This window comes from Coregonus clupeaformis, unplaced genomic scaffold (genome assembly GCF_020615455.1).
Source record: "Coregonus clupeaformis isolate EN_2021a unplaced genomic scaffold, ASM2061545v1 scaf0273, whole genome shotgun sequence".
Classification (NCBI taxonomy): domain Eukaryota; kingdom Metazoa; phylum Chordata; class Actinopteri; order Salmoniformes; family Salmonidae; genus Coregonus; species Coregonus clupeaformis.
Genome location: NW_025533728.1, coordinates 164203 through 184975, shown reverse-complemented (window position 1 = coordinate 184975; position 20773 = coordinate 164203). Strand labels below are relative to the sequence as shown.

The 20773-nt window shown below is 42.9% G+C and overlaps 1 protein-coding gene and 1 long non-coding RNA gene across 6 annotated transcripts; both read left to right on the top strand.

The window, feature by feature from the left end:
• The first annotated feature begins 4150 nt into the window (after window positions 1–4150).
• LOC121556789 (LIM and senescent cell antigen-like-containing domain protein 1) lies at window positions 4151–17927 on the top strand. Of its 4 annotated transcripts, none has more exons than XR_005998219.2 (11): window positions 4151–4343; window positions 5530–5689; window positions 5932–5998; window positions 6131–6251; window positions 7220–7369; window positions 7760–7910; window positions 8288–8380; window positions 12640–12688; window positions 12767–12842; window positions 13564–13764; window positions 16649–16735. XR_005998219.2 is itself a non-coding variant. In XM_041870699.2 (11 exons), coding segments are annotated over exons 1-11 (1032 nt in total). In that variant the 5' UTR covers window positions 4155–4314; the 3' UTR covers window positions 16651–16737. The 4 variants fall into 4 exon arrangements, 2 of the variants coding, with proteins under 2 accessions (XP_041726633.1, XP_041726635.1); XR_005998218.2 differs by lacking the exon at window positions 8288–8380 and adding an exon at window positions 11146–11238 and having other exon boundaries at window positions 4155–4343; XM_041870699.2 differs by lacking the exon at window positions 8288–8380 and adding an exon at window positions 11146–11238 and having other exon boundaries at window positions 4155–4343; window positions 13564–13697; window positions 16649–16737.
• On the top strand, window positions 11247–12235 carry LOC123484325. 2 transcript variants are annotated; one of them, XR_006658490.1, is made up of 3 exons: window positions 11247–11603; window positions 11636–11677; window positions 11710–12235. It is a non-coding gene; the product is annotated as an uncharacterized LOC123484325 (long non-coding RNA). The 2 variants fall into 2 exon arrangements; XR_006658491.1 differs by having other exon boundaries at window positions 11636–11877; window positions 11910–12235.
• Window positions 17928–20773: the final 2846 nt, after the last annotated feature.

Sequence of the window (20773 nt, the reverse complement as noted above, 5' to 3'; positions counted from 1 at the left end):
ACTCACAAGGTTGACTCAGATCAGATGTCACATGTAACACATTTAAACCACACAGCAGGTGGGTATGTTTCAAAGGACGCTCGCTGGAAAATTGATTACATTCCAAGCTGTAGGGGGTCGACCAAGGTTTATGTCTCAACTGTCCAGCTGCAGAAACTACAGAACAAATACTCCTCCACGAGCATGGTCCCAGATCTGTTTGTGGTCTTGCAACATTGCTCATGGTCAAGCCAAGGAGTGACAAGGAGTTGGCATGATAGCACAAACAGACTGGCATCCCGGCTACTCATCCACTACAAAACATGTGAAAATCAAAGGTTGATACTAAAACGTGCAATAACCTCTTTAGGAAAAAGTATAAATCTCACCATTTCCTACATGTAGGTTAGAACACATCATTTAGATTGCAAGGGTGGGATTGAAACCTAGGACTTCTCTGGCTACAGTAAATGCCAGTTTAGTATGCACTGGTGCATTCATGATACAACTACTCCCCCTGCTGGATATTCACTGGAAGTTCAGGTCTCCATGGTGAGAGGTTGCTGGTTCGAATCCCAGCTCCAACTAGATGAAAAATATGTTGATGTGCCCTTGAGCAAGGAACTTAATCCTAACTGCTCTTGTAAGTCGCTCTGGATAAGAGCGTCTGCTAAATGACTAAAAAGTCTGCATACATTGAGTGAACAAAACATTAAGAACACCTTCCTAATATTGAGTTCCTTCCTTTTGCCCTCAGAACAGCCTCAATTCATCGGGGGATGGACTCTACAAGGTGTTGAAAGCATTCCACAGGGATGCTGGCCCATGTTAACTACAATGCTTCCAACAGTTGTGTCAAGTTGGCTGGATATCCTTTGGGTGTTGGACCATTCTTGATACACACAGGAAACTGTTGAGAGTAAAAAACTCAGCAGCGTTGCAGTTCTTGACACATACTGGTGCGCCTGGCACCTGCTACCATAACCCGTTCAAAGGCACTTCAATCTTTTGTCTTGCCCATTCACCCTCTGAATGGCACACATACACAATCCATGTCTCAATTGTCTCAAGGCTTAAAAATCCTTATTTAACCTGGCTCCTCCCCTTTATCTACACTGATTGAAGTGGATTTAACAAGTGACATCAATAGAGGATCATAGCTTTCACCTGGTCAGTCTATGTCAGTGTTTCCCTAACTCGGTCCTCGGGACCCCAAGGGGTACACGTTTTGGTTTTTGCCCTAACACTGATTCAAATTATCAAAGCTTGATGATCAGTAGATTATTTGAATCATCTATGTAGTGCTAGAGCAAAAAACAAAACGTGCACCCCTTGGGATCCGGAGGACCGAGTTTTGGAAACCCTGGTCTATGTCATGGAAAGAGCAGGTGTTCTTAATGTTTTGTATACTCAGTGTATAATGAAGCGATGCTCATGTCTCCGCCCTGACAATGGGAGCCGTTATCCCAAAGGCAGGAAGGCAGGTGACAATCTAAGGTCCAAAATAAGCCCATAGAAACACATTGGGCTTATTTAAGACAGATTTTGGCGAGAGTGAAACCTCTCACTTCGCCTCTTCTTCTCTGGATTCAGGATACACTATTTTCACGCCATTTCAACCGGTGGGCGGTGCCAGTGGTGTAAAGTACTTAAGTACAAGTACTTTAAAGTACTACTTAAGTAGTTTTTTGGGATAGCTGTACTTTACTTTACTATTTCTATTTTTGACAACTTTTACTTCACTACATTCCTTAAGAAAATAATGTTATTTTTACTCCATATATTTTCCCTGACACCCAGAAGGACTCATTACATTGTGAATGCTTAGCAGGACAGACAAATGGTCCTCCAATTCACACACTTATCAACAGAACATCCCTGGTCATCCCCACTGCCTCCGATCTGGCAGACTCACTGAACACACAAGGCTGTGTTTATTGGGTGTTTCCTCTTCTCATGTATATTTGTAATTTATTTGAACGTATTTGTTGACATTAACAGCTTTTGTATTCCTGTGTGGCTTATATTGATTGTTGTTACTCTCATAGCTCTGATCCCCCTGCTGACCCCACAGTTTTGGGAACCACTGTCTTAGACCAATAGGAAATTCCATCTTGGTCCGAGGGCAGACACTGGGTTTGAAGTTCGCAGGCAGGGCTACCTCATTTCGTGACCATGAGCAACCATGCCTGACTCAATGTCCGCTACACAGAGCAAAAGCCCTTATGACCATCACCATACTAGCAAACTGTTGGACAAACTGTTGGGAGAAAATGTGTTTGAACAAAAACAATGCTATTTCTCTGTAAACAAATTGACAACAGACTTTCAGCATGCTTATAGAGAAGGGCACTGACACAAATGACTGATGATTGGTTGAAAGAAATTGATAATAAGAAGATTGCGGGAGCTGTGTTGTTCGATTTCAGTGCAGCCTTTGATATTATTTACTATAACCTGTTGTTGAGAAAACGTATGTTTTATGGCTTTTCAACCTCTGCCATATCATGGATTCTTTAATGTAAGCCTCTCTAATGTCAAACATGTAGGGTGTGATGTACCGCAGGGCAGCTCTCTAGGGCCTCTACTTTTTTCTATTTTTACCAATGACCTGCCACTGTCATTAAACAAAGCCTGTGTGTCCATGTATGCTGATGATTCAACCATAAACGTGTCAGCAACCACAGCTAATGAAGTCACTGAAACCCTTAACAAGGAGTTGCAGTCAGTTTTGGAATCGGTGACCAGTAATTAACTGGTCCTGAACAACTCTAAAACTAAAAGCATTGTATTTGGTACAAATCATTCCCTAAACTCTAGACCTCAGCTTAATCTGGTAATGAATGGTGTGGCTGTTGAACAAGTTGAGGAGACTAAATTACTTGTTGTTACCTTAGATTGTAATCTGTCATGGTCAAAACATATAGATTCTATGGTTGTAAAGATGGGGAGAGGTCTGTCCGTGATAAAGAGATGCACTGCTTTTTTGAAACTACACTCCAAAAAGCAAGTCCTGCGGGCTCTAATTTTGTCTTATCTTGATTATTGTCCAGCCATGTGGTTAAGTGCTGCAAAAAAAGACCTAGTTCAGCTGCAGCTGGCCCAGAACAGAGCGGCACGTCTTGCTCTTCATTGTAATCAGAGGGCCAATATAAATACTATGCATGCCAGTCTCTCTTGGCTAAGAGTTGAGGAGAGACTGACTGCATCACGTTTTCTTTTTATAAGAAACATTAATGTGTTGAAATATCCAACTTGTTTTCAAAGTCAACTTTCACACAGCTCTGACACACACACGTACCCCACCAGACATGCCACCGGGGGTCTTTTCACAGTCCCCAAATCCAGAACAAATTCAAGAAAGCGTACAGTATTATATAGAGCCATTATTGCATGGAACTCCCTTCCATCTCATATTGCTCAAATGAACAGCAAACCTGGTTTAAAAAAACTGATAAAACAACATCTCATGGCACAACGCCTCCCCGTATTTGACCTAGATATTGTGTGTATGTATTGATATGTAGGCTATGTGTGTCATTTTTACATTTGTGTAGTTCTGTCGTTGAGCTGTTCTTGTTTATTAATGTTCTGTATTATGTTATGTTTCATGTGGACCCCCAACAGCTAATGGAGATCCTAATAAAATAAAAAAATACCAAATACTGGCTTTTACATGGTCAAACTTCTATGACAAGCATTTCGCTGCACCTGCGATAACATCTGCAAATTTGTGTACACGACTAATAAACGTTGATTTGAATAATTAAGACATGTATATCCAATCATTGCAGAGGTGTGATGCATCTTCAAATTATTGGAACAGCTTGTTAGGGGTCTAGTACAGGGGTGGGCAATAATTTTGTCTCAAGGGCCACATCACAATTTCAAAATTCAGAAAAAGGGCAGTTATTTGAAAACGTATAGCTCCATTATAATTTCTACATAGTCTCTATCTACTTTTAGACGTTCACGAGTGGCCTGGAGTGTTTAAAAACAAAAAACAAATAATAATTCCACCCCCACCAAAACATTTATATTTTTACTCAAACCTCCCACCGGCCAGGGGTATGTTGCCCAGCCCTGTTTTAGAAGAACGGTAGGACCAGGACACTGCAGTCAGTGCAACAGAAGAGCTATTAATGTAATAGCCGTTAGAGGGCGCTATTTCGTTCCTCTTCTTTTGGAAAGGGTGGATCCACCAAGATTCTGGAGGAAAAAAACAGCTAGTTGGCTAGCAGTCGCCTCTCGGATCAATCCATTACCAGTACTCGTCCCATTTGAAGACCCCGGGAAAAAGTCGATAGGTTTTCGAAACTGTGGTGTTGAGAGGTGATGCTGGGAGTCGTAGAAATGACGGGCAGGTAAGATTTTGGACCCAAGTAAGATCACTCGAATTTCACAGCAGGCTACCATGCTAATAGCTAGCCTGGCAGCTAACGTTAGCTAATTTGTTTGTGGCAAAGTGTAACACCTCTAGCAACTTTTTATGATGGCCTTGAAACGGTATATTGCTTTTAAATAAAGTGAACTAACTAGTTAGCTTGCTAACCTGACTGCTACAGTAGCCTAGTAACGTTAATCAGTGGACGTGTGTGTTGGGAACTAGCTAGCTAACTAGCTACTTCAAACTCCGTTTTTCTCTCTAGCTAGGGAACGTTAGCCTCTTAGTTGGTTAGTTTCTCTTCAACTTTTAGGTCTAAATATTCCATCTGTTTTCAGATTTCAACAAGTGTGATTAGACTAGTGATTATTTGGATCATTACACACGATCTATTTGTAGACCATGTTGTAATTTATTGGCACTTGATTTGGGGTATAGGAATAAGCCAAATGAGTGTTGAGGCGACACAGACACAGTACGTGTCTCTGATCTGTTAAATGATAAACCAACACTGAATACCATCAGACAGCTATGCTCTATGTTGTCTGACTGCTCTCAGATGACCAAATTAGGAGACAGACCCTGAGCAACCGCAGAGAGTCTGTGTGTCTCATCACAGTGTCTCCATGGTGACAGCTGTGGTGTGTGAGTAAGGACCAGTTTATGTCCCAAATGGCACCCTATTCCCATATGTAGGGTACTAGTTTTGACCAGGACCCATTGGGCTGTGTTTAAAAGTACTGCACTATATAGGGAATAGAGTGCAATTTGGGACGCACCCCCACTCTGTAAAACACTGACCTGTAGTAGAGAGGAACATATAGTGGACCTTTGCCAGTATTGTTACTGGAAAAACACACAAGGTGGATTTACAACAGCCCAGCAGTTCTGTATTGGAATAACTTTAACTTTGGATTTCGTTCACATTGCATTGGCCTTTTCAAGCCGCCTCCAGGAGAATCTGCGGCTGTGTGGTGGCCAGAGTGCCAGTCTCTTGGTGCTGTCATGCCAATGACTGCAATCAATTGAGTTGGCAAGAACACAAACAGATCTGGGTTAACTTCATGGGGATTGGGGTGTCAAAAAGTGATCAATAGAACAACTGCAAATAATTGTGGAGTTTGTCGTCTGTTCTGATCGTCATATTTTCTTTTTTGTCACCATAGCAACATGGCGAACGCCCTGGCGAACGCGTCCTGCGAGCGCTGTAAGAGCGGCTTCGCCCCGGCAGAGAAGATCGTCAACAGCAACGGGGAGCTGTACCACGAGGGCTGCTTCGTCTGCGCACAGTGCTTCCAGCAGTTCCCTGAGGGGCTCTTCTATGAGGTAGACTAACACAGGGCATAAAATGTAGGGTTGCAAAATATCCTGTCATTTCCCCCCAAATTCCCAGGTTTTTCAAAAATCCTGGTTGGAGGATTCTGGATTTCCAGCTTATTCCCTCTAGGATGTCGGGAAAACTGGGAAATTTTTTGGAAAGTTGCCGCTAATCAAATGTCAAACTGATCAATGTTTGGGTTTACTGTGTGAGTATCCTGGTAAAAATGTCCTCATTTTCTCCCTGACAGTTTGAAGGCAGGAAATACTGTGAACATGACTTCCAGATGCTCTTCGCTCCCTGCTGCCACCAGTGTGGTGAGTACGTACACACACTCACAGAATCTCCATGTAAATCCACTGTGTGTGTGTGTGTGAATGTGTGTGTTCTCATGTTGTATTGGTGTGGGTGTGTTTTCATGTTGTATTGGTGTGGGTGTGTGTTCTCAGGGGAGTTCATCATTGGCCGTGTGATCAAGGCCATGAACAACAGCTGGCATCCTGAGTGTTTCTGCTGTGATATCTGCCAGGCTGTGCTCGCTGACGTCGGCTTCGTCAAGAACGCTGGCAGGTGAGTCCCCAGCCAATCACACTGCACATTATACAGGAGCAGGTGAGTAGTCAACCAATCACACTGCACATTATACCATGGTAGGTGAATATTTAACCAATCACAAGAAATACAAATAAATACTCACATAAGTATGTTTGTACATACAGTGCTGTGAAAAAGTATTTGCCCCCTTTCTGATTTTCTATATTTTTGTTATTTGTAAACTCAGGTTCCCTTTATCTAATATTAGGTTTTGGTTGAAGATCTGATAACATTCAGAATCTAAAATATGCAAAAGCAGAGAATCAGAAATGGGGCATAGTTTCCCCCAGGCCTGTAAATAAAGCATAGGAGCGACTTCTACTGTTCACACCATTTCCCCTTCTTATTACACCCCTGGACTTTTTCCACATGTTGTTACGCTACAGCCTTATTCTAAAATGGATGTCCTCATCAATCTACACACAATACCTCATAATGACAAAGCCAAAACAGGTTTTTATACATTTTTGCAAGTTTATTACAAATAAAAAAACAGAAATACCTTATTTACATAAGTATTCAGACCCTTTGCTATGAGACTCGAAATTGAGCTCAGGTGCATCCTGTTTCCATTGATCATCCTTTAGATGTTTCTACAACTTGATTGGAGTCCACCTGTGGTAAATTCAATTGATTGGACATGATTTGGAAAGGCACACACCTGTCTATATAAGGTCCCACTCACGGCTGTAATCGCTGCCAAAGGTGCTTCATCAAAGTACTGAGTAAAGGGTCTGAATATTTCAGTTTTTATTTAATAAATTAGCAAACATTTCTACAAACCTGTTTTTGCTTTGTCATTATGGGGTATTGTGTGTAGATTGATGAGGGGGAAAAAACAAGGCTGTAACGTAACAAATGTGGAAAAAGTAAAGGGGTCTGAATACTTTCCGAAGGCACTGTACATACATAGGATGACACCATTCTGCTTTGTCCCTACCCAGGCACCTGTGTCGGCCCTGCCATAACCGTGAGAAGGCTAGAGGTCTGGGGAAGTACATCTGTCAGAAATGCCATGCCATCATCGAGGATAGCCCCCTCATCTTTAAGAACGACCCCTACCACCCCGACCACTTCAACTGCAACAACTGTGGGTCAGTACGCTTCACAGCTCCCTCCTGATATTTAACATAATATGTTCCTGATCCAATTATGTGGTTCAGTCAGTATTTGGAATAATAAAAAGCAAGAGTCTATAATATGTTACCATTTACCGTGCTTGAAAAGCACTCAGAATTGCTGGAGTTTGTGTGTGTGTGTTTGGTTCCTCTGTAATGTAATGGTGTATAATGTTTGTCCCTCCTCTCTCCCTGTAGTAAGGAGCTGTAGTAATGTTTGTCCCTCCTCTCTCCCCGTAGTAAGGAGCTGTAGTAATGTTTGTCCCTCCTCTCTCCCTGTAGTAAGGAGCTGTAGTAATGTTTGTACCTCCTCTCTCCCTGTAGTAAGGAGCTGTAGTAATGTTTGTCCCTCCTCTCTCCCTGTAGTAAGGAGCTGACAGCAGATGCCAGGGAGTTGAAGGGAGAGCTGTACTGTCTGCCCTGCCATGATAAGATGGGGGTGCCGATCTGTGGCGCCTGCAGGAGGCCCATTGAGGGACGCGTGGTCAACGCCATGGGAAAGCAGTGGCACGTCGAGGTGTGTGTTTGTAAATTACATGATGGGCTCTAGTGGTATTTTATACATATTTGGACTCCAATGTAATGGTTTAGTCAGACGTTTGTTGAGTAGGCTTTTACAAAGAAATGATATGTTACATGTTCAGATAGTGTGTGTTTGATTGGACTGTGAGTAACTCTCTCTCCTCTCCATCCTGTGACATGTTTCTTTTCCTTCCAACACATTCCTTCATACTTTATTTTTCTCTACTTCCTCATCTTTGTGGCTTCTTTTACCCCTCTTCCTCCCCCTCTTCCTCCCTCCTCATCTTCTTCCTCTTCCTCTTCCTCTTTCCGCCTCTTCCTCCTCCCCCTCTTCCTCTTTCCTCCTCCCCCCTCTTCCTCCTCCTCTCCCAGCACTTTGTGTGTAGTGTATGTGAGCGATCTTTCCAGGGCCATCCCTACTATGAATGTAAGGGCTATGCCTACTGCGAGTGGCACTTTGACATGGTGAGAAGGGGGTTACATCCCAAATGGCTGTAGTCCCTATGTAGTGCACTACCTTTGACCAGAGCCCATAGTGTTCTGGTCAGAATTAGTGCACTATGTAGGGAATAGGGTGCCATTTGGGACACATGTAAGGAGAACGGAGGGCATTGTGTTCTCCTCCCACACATAGAAACTGCAGGAAAGTTACATTGCATAGCTAGCTACACAGCGACACTCTTCAGCCACGTACACCCGTCATATGTCAATAGAGACAAGAGGCATACCATTACCACGTTCATAGATACCTTCTTCTTACCCAGAAATACATGGGTGTGGGTGCCCAAACACATGCACAATATTGCAATCTCTCACAACTTTACAGTGCTGATTTTAAATACACTACAAGTAGTCTACAGCGCCTGGCCTGCCTGCTGTTGACATTCTCTCCACTAGATGTCACTGTTCCTCTGCCTGTCCTGAATGGCTGCTGTGTGTGACATGCATCTTTCTGACCAAGCCCCATTGAGTTACCTGGGCCGGCTGGATTCATAAAGCTCTGAGTAGGAGTGCTGATCTAGGATCAGTTTAGCCTTTAAAGGTCCCGGACAGTCATTCTGATTCCCATGTAAAATAGCCTTTTGAGTGACGAAAATATCACCCATAATATTCGTTTTGCATAGAAATGCTCAAAATGTGAGAAATTACTTTTTCTCTAATGGCTAACTACCAGGAAGTTTGAAAAGACAGGCTGAGTGGGCGGGGAGCTTATATTCATGAGCTCACCTTGACTGACAGCTCTTTGAAACCCCTATGTCAAGCAACTTGAATGCAGTGTTGCAGCAAAAAGTTTGGCATGTGTCTTGTGATGCGGTTCACAGCAGACGGATGTGTTGGCATGACAGCTGCGTCAGAGTTTTGAACGACCCTTCCCCCAGTCTTTTTGTTCCATGTTGGCTGAAGACCTAGCTTGCCAGGAACTAGCTAACACCAGACAGATGAAGACCTAGCTAGCCAGGAACTAGCTAACAGGGGGCAGGTAGCTTAGTGGTTAAGAGCGTTGTGCCAGTAACCGAAAGGTTGCTGGTTCTAATCCCCGAGCCAACTAGGTGAAAAATCTGTCTATGTGCCCTTGAGCAAGGCACTTAACCCTAATTGCTCCTGTAAGTCGCTCTGGATAAGAGCGTCTGCTAAATGACTAAAATGTAAATGTAAATGTAACACCAGACAGATGAAGACCTAGCTAGCCAGGAACTAGCTAACACCAGACAGATGAAGACTTAGCTAGCCAGGAACTAGCTAACACCAGACACAGATGAAGACCTAGCTAGCCAGGAACTAGCTAACACCAGACAGATGAAGACCTAGCTAACCAGTAACTAGCTAACACCAGACACAGATGAAGACCTAGCTAGCCAGGAACTAGCTAACACCAGACAGATGAAGACCTAGCTAACCAGTAACTAGCTAACACCAGACACAGATGAAGACCTAGCTAGCCAGGAACTAGCTAACACCAGACAGATGAAGACCTAGCTAACCAGTAACTAGCAAACACCAGACACAGATGAATACCTAGCTAACCAGTAACTAGCAAACACCAGACACAGATGAAGACCTAGCTAACCAGTAACTAGCAAACACCAGACACAGATGAAGACCTAGCTAGCCAGGAACTAGCTAACACCAGACAGATGAAGACCTAGCTAGCCAGGAACTAGCTAACACCAGACAGATGAAGACCTAGCTAGCCAGGAACTAGCTAACACCAGACAGATGAAGACCTAGCTAGCCAGGAACTAGCTAACACCAGACACAGATGAAGACCTAGCTAGCCAGGAACTAGCTAAAACCAGACAGATGAAGACCTAGCTAACCAGGAACTAGTTAACACCAGACAGATGAAGACCTAGCTAGCCAGGAACTAGCTAACACCAGACACAGATGAAGACCTAGCTAGCCAGGAACTAGCTAAAACCAGACAGATGAAGACCTAGCTAACCAGTAACTAGCTAACACCAGACACAGATGAAGACCTAGCTAGCCAGGAACTAGCTAACACCAGACAGATGAAGACCTAGCTAACCAGTAACTAGCTAACACCAGACACAGATGAATGGGGAAACCTAGAGGTGTCTTTGCCATAGATGAATAGGGTAAACGTTTAATTATATTTGCTGACACCCTACAGTCAAATTTTGGCACCAGTAGAGTAGCTATCTAGCGATATAAACCACGCCCCTCCGCAAACACGCCTTCTCTGATGTTGGTTACAAGGCGGTACTTATTTAAATTAGGTAAGAGAATGTCATGTTACCATTGGTGTATTAAAATGAGTTTGGGTGATGTCACCCTATCCCCTTAATAATGAATCCAAGTGTTTGAAATGGAGGAGGGGACCAGTAACTTTATGATCAGACTTTATCAATGTAGAAGCAACAGTCATTTTTCATACTTTGGTCATCATACTTTGATCTGGTTTCATCCAAATATCATCTAATTTCATGAAAAACATGATTTTGACTGTTCATGACCTTTTTAAGATCATAATGAATAACATTCCATGGACAGGTGGATCACCTGATCCTAGATCAGCACTCCTACTCTGATACCCTTTGTGAATACGTGCCCTGATGGCAGTTGACTAGAGTTAGCCAAGTTAGCTAACTTGACTGCTGTTTGCCTGTGAGTAGAGTTAGCTATTAGCCATGCTAACTTGGGGTGCTACTTCCCAGTGACTACAGTTAGCCATTAGCCATGCTAACATGTGATGTTGCCTGTGTTTGCAGCATTTTGTGTGTGCTAAGTGTGAGAAGCCGTTCCTTGGACACCGCCACTATGAGAGGAAGGGTCTGGCCTACTGTGAGACCCACTACAACCAGGTAATAAAGCTATGATCTGACATTGAGACCAACTACAACCAGGTAATAAAACTATGATCTGACTGTGAGACCCACTACAACCAGGTAATAAAACTATGATCTGACTGTGAGACCCACTACAACCATATAATAAAGCTATGATCTGACATTGAGACCTACTACAACCAGATAAAGCTATGATCTGACTGTGAGACCAAGTAATAAAACTATGATCTGACTGAGAGACCCACTACAACCAGGTAATAAAACTATGATCTGACTGAGAGACCCACTACAACCAGGTAATAAAGCTATGATCTGACTGTGAGAACCACTACAACCAGGTAATAAAACTATGATCTGACTGTGAGACCCACTACAACCAGGTAATAAAACTATGATCTGACTGTGAGACCAGGTAATAAAACTATGATCTGACTGTGAGACCCACTACAACCAGGTAATAAAACTATGATCTGACTGTGAGACCAGGTAATAAAACTATGATCTGACTGTGAGACCCACTACAACCAGGTAATAAAGCTATGATCTGACTGTGAGACCCACTACAACCAGTTAATAAAACTATGATCTGACTGTGAGACCCACTACAACCAGGTAATAAAACTATGATCTGACCGTGAGACCCACTACAACCAGGTAATAAAACTATGATCTGACTGTGAGACCAGGTAATACAACTATGATCTGACTGTGAGACCCACTACAACCAGTTAATAAAACTATGATCTGACTGTGAGACCCACTACAACCAGGTAATAAAACTATGATCTGACTGTGAGACCAGGTAATACAACTATGATCTGACTGTGAGACCCACTACAACCAGGTAATAAAACTATGATCTGACTGAGAGACCCACTACAACCAGGTAATAAAACTATGATCTGACTGTGAGACCCACTACAACCAGGTAATAAAGCTATGATCTGACTGCGAGACCCACTACAACCAGGTAATAAAACTATGATCTGACTGTGAGACCCACTACAACCAGGTAATAAAACTATGATCTGACTGTGAGACCCACTACAACCAGGTAATAAAACTATGATCTGACTGCGAGACCCACTACAACCAGGTAATAAAACTATGATCTGACTGTGAGACCCACTACAACCAGGTAATAAAACTATGATCTGACTGTGAGACCCACTACAATAAGGTAAACCTATGTGCTGTGTCCCAAATGGCACACTATTCCCTATGTAGTGCACTACTTTTGACCAGGACCCATAGGGCTTGTGTCCACAACCTTTCATGCGATAGGGTTGCTGAGTTCTAGAGTTATTGCATGTTGTTCTGGCTGGAATTGACTGAAATGTAAAGTTTGATAACGGTTAAATCAAGTGCTGTTTGGTGAATGAAAAGCTAATCTCTGCCGCTGTCTCAACCCTCTAGCTCTTTGGTGATGTATGCTACCACTGCAACAGAGTGATTGAAGGAGACGGTAAGCATAAACTATTGGAATTGATGAATTGTTTTAGAATGATCTAAAGCCATAATGGAGTTCCTCTTCCTCTCGTAGTGGTGTCAGCCCTGAACAAAGCATGGTGTGTCAACTGTTTCTCCTGTGCCACCTGCAACACCAAGCTCACCCTCAAGTATGTTATTATTACATTATTATTATTATATATGAGTAGTATTATACTGGGCTCTTCCCTGTCTGTCGTTGTCCTGCTGTCCTCTCAATCTGGGCGCGTCCCAAATGACACCCTATTCCCTATAAAGTGTAGTAGGGTGCCATAGGGACACAGTCTGTGTTCTCTAACCTTCCTCCTATTGGACACAATCTGTGTGTTCTCTAACCTTCCTCCTATTGGACACAATCTGTGTGTTCTCTAACCTTCCTCCTATTGGACACAATCTGTGTGTTCTCTAACCTTCCTCCTATTGGACACAATTTGTGTGTTCTCTAACCTTCCTCCTATTGGACACAATCTGTGTGTTTTCTAACCTTCCTCCTATTGTACACAATCTGTGTTTTTCCTCTTATTTCACTACAGTCTCCTGACTTAACTTCTCCACCCTGTGCTTTTTCCATCCTCTCCTCTCTTCTCTCCTCTCCTCTCCTCTCCTCTCCTCTCTCTCCTCTCCTCTCCTCTCCTCTCCTCTCCTCTCCTCTCCTCTCCTCTCCTCTCCTCTCCTCTCCCTCTCCTCTCCTCTCCTCTCCTCTCCTCTCCTCTCCCTCTCCTCTCCTCTCCTCTCCTCTCCTCTCCTCTCCTCTCTTCCTCTTCCTCTTCCTTTCTCCGCTCCCCTCTCCTCTCTCCACTCCTCCTCTCCTCTCTCCACTCCTCCTCTCCCCCTCTCCCTGTGGTGTAACAGAGACAAGTTTGTAGAGGTAGATCTGAAGCCTGTTTGTAAGCACTGTTACGAGCGGATGCCTGAGGAGCTGAAACGCAGACTGGCCCGGCGCGAGAGGGACGCCTCAAAAGACCGCAAAAAGAAACCTGTTATCTGTCTGTAGACCTTTCCAGTCCTCTTCCTCAGCTTCACTATCCTCCTCTCTCTCATTTCCCTCCATTGGTTAGTAATTCCACTTCCTGTCAGCTTCACTATCCTCCTCTCTCTCATTTCCCTCCATTGGTTAGTAATTCCACTTCCTGTCAGCTTCACTATCCTCCTCTCTCGTTTCCCTCCATTGGTTAGTAATTCCACTTCCTGTCAGCTTCACTATCCTCCTCTCTCTCGTTTCCCTCCATTGGTTAGTAATTCCACTTCCTGTCACCTTCACTATCCTCCTCTTTCTCGTTTCCCTCCATTGGTTAGTAATTCCACTTCTTGTCACCTTCACTATCCTCCTCTCTCTCGTTTCCCTCCATTGGTTAGTAATTCCACTTCCTGTCACCTTCACTATCCTCCTCTCTCTCGTTTCCCTCCATTGGTTAGTAATTCCACTTCCTGTCAGCTTCACTATCCTCCTCTCTCTCGTTTCCCTCCATTGGTTATTAATTCCACTTCCTGTCAACTTCACTATCCTCCTCTCTCTCATTTCCCTCCATTGGTTAGTAATTCCACTTCCTGTCAGCTTCACTATCCTCCTCTCTCGCTTTCCCTCCATTGGTTAGTAATTCCACTTCCTGTCAGCTTCACTATCCTCCTCTCTCGCTTTCCCTCCATTGGTTAGTAATTCCACTTCCTGTCACCTTCACTATCCTCCTCTCTCTCGCTTTCCCTCCATTGGTTAGTAATTCCACTTCCTGTCAGCTTCACTATCCTCCTCTCTCTCGTTTCCCTCCATTGGTTATTAATTCCACTTCCTGTCAACTTCACTATCCTCCTCTCTCTCATTTCCCTCCATTGGTTAGTAATTCCACTTCCTGTCAGCTTCACTATCCTCCTCTCTCGTTTCCCTCCATTGGTTAGTAATTCCACTTCCTGTCAGCTTCACTATCCTCCTCTCTCTCGTTTCCCTCCATTGGTTAGTAATTCCACTTCCTGTCACCTTCACTATCCTCCTCTTTCTCGTTTCCCTCCATTGGTTAGTAATTCCACTTCTTGTCACCTTCACTATCCTCCTCTCTCTCGTTTCCCTCCATTGGTTAGTAATTCCACTTCCTGTCACCTTCACTATCCTCCTCTCTCTCGTTTCCCTCCATTGGTTAGTAATTCCACTTCCTGTCAGCTTCACTATCCTCCTCTCTCTCGTTTCCCTCCATTGGTTATTAATTCCACTTCCTGTCAACTTCACTATCCTCCTCTCTCTCGTTTCCCTCCATTGGTTAGTAATTCCACTTCCTGTCACCTTCACTATCCTCCTCTCTCTCGTTTCCCTCCATTGGTTAGTAATTCCACTTCCTGTCACCTTCACTATCCTCCTCTCTCTCGTTTCCCTCCATTGGTTAGTAATTCCACTTCCTGTCACCTTCACTATCCTCCTCTCTCTCGTTTCCCTCCATTGGTTAGTAATTCCACTTCCTGTCAGCTTTACTATCCTCCTCTCTAGTTCCCCTCCATTGGTTAGTAATTCCACTTCCTGTCAGCTTCACTATCCTCCTCTCTCGTTTCCCTCCATTGGTTAGTAATTCCACTTCCTGTCAGCTTCACTATCCTCCTCTCTCTCGTTTCCCTCCATTGGTTAGTAATTCCACTTCCTGTCACCTTCACTATCCTCCTCTTTCTCGTTTCCCTCCATTGGTTAGTAATTCCACTTCTTGTCACCTTCACTATCCTCCTCTCTCTCGTTTCCCTCCATTGGTTAGTAATTCCACTTCCTGTCACCTTCACTATCCTCCTCTCTCTCGTTTCCCTCCATTGGTTAGTAATTCCACTTCCTGTCAGCTTCACTATCCTCCTCTCGCTTCCCCTCCATTGGTTATTAATTCCACTTCCTGTCAACTTCACTATCCTCCTCTCTCTCGTTTCCCTCCATTGGTTAGTAATTCCACTTCCTGTCACCTTCACTATCCTCCTCTCTCTCGTTTCCCTCCATTGGTTAGTAATTCCACTTCCTGTCAGCTTTACTATCCTCCTCTCTAGTTCCCCTCCATTGGTTAGTAATTCCACTTCCTGTCAGCTTCACTATCCTCCTCTCTCTCGTTTCCCTCCATTGGTTAGTAATTCCACTTCCTGTCAGCTTCACTATCCTCCTCTCTCTCGTTTCCCTCCATTGGTTAGTAATTCCACTTCCTGTCAGCTTCACTATCCTCCTCTCTCTCGTTTCCCTCCATTGGTTAGTAATTCCACTTCCTGTCAGCTTCACTATCCTCCTCTCTCTCGTTCCCCTCCATTGGTTAGTAATTCCACTTCCTGTCAGCTTCACTATCCTCCTCTCTCTCGTTCCCCTCCATTGGTTAGTAATTCCACTTCCTGTCACCTTCACTATCCTCCTCTCTCTCGTTTCCCTCCATTGGTTAGTAATTCCACTTCCTGTCACCTTCACTATCCTCCTCTCTCTCGTTTCCCTCTATTGGTTAGTAATTCCACTTCCTGTTCACTCTTCATTTAGCTTTTCCTTTTATTGTCTTTGTTATTGTTGTATTTCCCCTCCAGTTTGCTTGATGTGTTCTGTTCTGTCATTGTTCTTCTGTTATGTGACATTGTATGCGTCCCAAATGGCACCCTATGGGTCCTGGTCAAAAGTAGTGCACTATAAAGGGAATAGGGTGCCATTTGGGAAGCAGCCATTTTGATCAAAGCAGTAAGAGTGTAATGTGTCATATTGCATATGTAATTTGTAATTTGCCTTAAAAATCAAATATTTAGTGTTGGTGCCACTTCAATCCAACTGCCTGCGTTTCTATCCTTCATGCTAGTTGTGTGATCATAGTGTAACGTGCTGCTGTTCATGACAGTAATAATGAACGATAATACATTTATTTGTAAAGCACATTTCATACACACAATGCAACTCAAAATGGCACTTAAAACAAAATACTGACTCTGTGTCTCTCCTGTCCTCTGTTGACAGGAACAAGTTTGTGGAGTTTGACATGAAGCCTGTGTGTAAGAAATGTTACGAGAAGTTTCCTCTGGAGCTGAAGAAGAGACTGAAGAAACTGGCTGAGACCGTCGGACGCAAGTAGACCTCCGAGTACCAAGGGGGCGACACTCAACCCAACAACCAGGGTTACAAAATTCCAGTAACTTTCCCCAAATTTCCTAGCTTTCCGGATGTTCCATTTGGGCTTCTAGAAACCTGGGATTTTAGGAAAGTTACCGGAAGTTTCTAACCCTACGAGCAACGCTGAAACCTAATATTAACCCTAACAAGCGCCAAAATTAGTCAAATGAATCGTATAAATGTGTCAGATTAGACTCCTGTCTGTTTGTACCAGTATTTTAGTATTTGACGTCCTCAGGTACTCAGTATAACGTGTTGAAATATTTTGTCTCACTTTTTAATTGTTTATTTTTGTGCATTGCAAGTGGCTTTTGCATGTGGAGCTGTTTTCCAGCTGTCCAGTCTTATTCAAACAATATAGAACCTCATACTGCCTGACAATGACCTATGAAAGCATGGACAAAAAAAAAAAAAAATTGGTAAAATGCGTTCAGAATATTTAGATACTTTTATGTGTGTTTTTTTTTTTGTGTATTATGTCTTAACTATGGCATACTTTTTCAAAAGCCAAACATGTCTGAAATGGTCCTATCAGGACTCAGAGATACATACCTCAATGAGAACTCACTGGTGACATGAAATTTGGATTGGTCACGAGCCGACCACATTAACAGCCTTATATAGGGTTTATAACCTAAGCCGCCATGACATCTAACAAAATACTTACACACTGTCTTAAAGAGACGAGAAGGTGCCTTGGATACTCTTCAAATAGCTTTTGTCATGTGACTTGGGTATGAATATACACTGAGTATACAAAACATTAACTACTGATCAGGTGAAAGCTATGATCCCTTATTGAGGTCACTTGTTAAATCCACTTCAATCAGTAGATGAAGGGGAGGAGACTGGTTAAAGAAGGATTTTTAACTCAATATTAGGAAGGTATTCCTAATGTTTGGTATACTCAGTGTGTCAGATAATATGCATGTGATTGTCCAATATACTGGGATGTGACCCACACTTAGACTTACTACAACTGCCTTAATCAGAGTTGAAAAGAATATTCCTCACTTCTGTGTAAGAATGAGAATTCTAGCCATGTATCAGAATGTGGAGCCTATGAGTCTGGTATATCATGTATCCTAACATTTGCTTGTAATAAAATGTCAGAGGTTTGTTTGAATATTACTCCCAACAGTTTCAGAGGGGGAGAGTGGAATGGAATGTAGATGACATGTCTTAGACCACTACTCCATTTTGTGACATCACTGTGAGTTTCTATCATGTATAAACAAGTTAGTGTTTCATGGAGCACATTTTCTTAAGTTGAAGAAGATAAATACATATGATAAACATACGTATATAAAGGTCTTAAACATACTAATAGTTGGGTTTGATTAACACTTTGCTAAAGGAGGTATTTTTGCATAAAGAGAAATAATGGAAGATGCTTTATGAATTTGTTGACAATAAATCTAGTTATATAAGACAATTTAATAAACACGTAGTCGTTTCAGAGCCTGTCTATCAATAAACAAATGTTATGTAGTAAAAAAAGAATCCACCCAAACTAATGGTGAAAACTGATCATCGCTAGCTTATTCCCACAGAACACTGCAGAGGGAAGCGGTACCACCCAGTCAAACATCAGACTACATTGAGCGTACAAAACATTAAGGATACCTGCTCATTCCATGACATAGACTGACCAGGTGAAGCTATGATCCCTTATTGATGTCACTTGTTAAATCCACTTCAATCAATGTAGATGAAGGGGAGGAGACAGGTTGATGGATTTTTAAGCCTTGAGGAGACAATTGAGACATTGATTGTGTATGTGTGCCATTCAGAAGGTGAATGGGCAAGACAAAAGATTTAAGTGTCTTTGAATGGGGTATGCTAGTAGGTGCCAGGTGCACTGGTTTGGTCAAGAACTGCAACGCTGCTGGGTTTTTCACTCTGATGAACTGTTACGAGTCCTTAAAGAAGAACTAGTTAGTCCATCAGTCCAATAGATGTCGCTGTTGGCTTTCCAACGAGACGGGAAGGAAGGTGTGATGTTTAGATCAGAGATTCGTCTCCCAGTGGAGGCTCCTCAGAGCAGGAAGGGGAGGACCATCCTCAGTGAATTTCATAAAAATAGAAAACACACTGTTTTGCAATGAAGGTCTACAGTAGCCTCAGCAGCACTCTGTAGGGTAGCACCATGTTGTAACCGGAGGACAGCTAGCTTCTGTCCTCCTTTGGGTACATTGACTTCAATACAAAACCTAGGAGGCTCATCGTTCTCACCCCCTTCCATAGACCTACACAGTAATAATGACAACTGCAACCGATCAGAGCTCTTGCAGCATGAAGTGACATGTTGTCCACCCAATCAAAGGATTATAGAATGAATCTAGTACTGAAAGCATAAACTACAGCTAGCTAGCACTGCAGTGCATAAAATGTGGTGAGTAGTTGACTCAAAGAGAGAGAAAGACAATAGTTGAACAGTTCTGAACAAATTAATTTATTCCAAAATTAAGGAGAAGCAAGAGAGAGAGAGAGCTAGCAATATTTCATTTTTTTTTACCCTTTCACTTACTTAGCTAGCAAATGCAGCTAGCTAGTTTAGCCTACTCAAACGCCCGGCTCAAACAGAGAGGGATGCTATGTTAGCTAGCTGGCTATGGCTATCCAACACTGGAACTCTTTCAAGTAAAGGTAGCTTTTGGTTTTATTAATTTATTGCCACCGGGGCCCCCGGTGTAACTGCTAAACTGCTTTCTGCTGACTGTACACTGTACTGCATGATTGTAGAGGCTTTACTAACGCATTAGTTCTAGTAGCTATGTTGACTATGACGTTAATACGGTGACGACGATGTAGGCTGTGTGTAGCGGTTAGCGGTCATGCTATGAAGGTTTGGCTTGGAACGTTTTTGCGCCTGGTCAGCTGATGTGTTGTCCACTGAAGTCCACAAGCGAAGGGAAAAGGTGAGAGGAGGAGAGTGCAGAGATAGATGCGCGCAAAGTGATCATGCTGTTTGTATGTGGCTGCTATGAAAGTGAACTGTGTTTGCGTGTGATCAGGGGTGTATTCATTTAGCCGATTCTGTTGAAAAACTTTTCTTCAACAGAAGCAAACAGGGATAAACATACCTGAATTTGTCCAATAGAAACTCTCATTTGCAACTGTTGAACTAATGATTACACCCTAGATCAGCTAGATGCAGGCAAGAGTGTGCAAGGCGGTATTGAATGTGTCACTATCTGTCATCTTGATTACTCAAAATTCTTTCATTCATAGGCTAGGTTGTAGCAACCTCATGATGGGTACAGGGAAAAATGTAGTAGCCTACACTTATCGATGTTACATTGAGATGAGTGAATGGAATATTACATTTACATTTTAGTCATTTAGCAGACGCTCTTATCCAGAGCGACTTACAGCTAGTGAGTGCATACATTTTCATACTGGCCCCCCGTGGGAAACGAACTCACAACCCATGGCGTTACAAGCGCCATACTCTACCAACTGAGCTACAGGGGGTCCTGAATGAAGTGTCTAAACAGCGAGTTAAAGACCAATGAAATCAGATTTCCTCCCGCTCTCAAATAATCCGTCATCATCCCATTCATTTGCGGAAGATGACTGATTAAATATTGTATTCATTAAATGTTTTTTGTTGTGTTAAAAATAGTAATATTAAAATGCCTATCACATTACATTAACTATACGTAATAAAAGAAAGTCACTTCTAATAGCGTATTCCACACCATATCCTGCTGAATTTGCAAGATAACATTTCTGCCGAAATCAAAATGAAAGAAAAGTTAATGTGGCAGTCATCCAATATGCTGTAATAGAAATGATCATCCTTCCTCATCTTAAACGGCACCGACCGCCACTGTCGTCTCCTGTGTACACACCTAATCCTCCAAACACGGCGAGTTGAGTTGATGCCAAAGAGCTCAATTTTGGTCTCATCTGACCACAACACTTTCGCCCAGTTCTCCTCTGAATCATTCAGATGTTCATTGGCAA

Coding starts and splice junctions, on each gene's coding strand:
- LOC121556789 (XM_041870699.2), top strand. CDS start 4,315: ATGCTGGGAGTCGTAGAAATGACGGGCAG. Junction 7,370..7,759: donor TTCAACTGCAACAACTGTGG/GTCAGTACGCTT, acceptor CTCTCCCTGTAG/TAAGGAGCTGACAGCAGATG. Junction 11,239..12,639: donor GTGAGACCCACTACAACCAG/GTAATAAAGCTA, acceptor TCAACCCTCTAG/CTCTTTGGTGATGTATGCTA.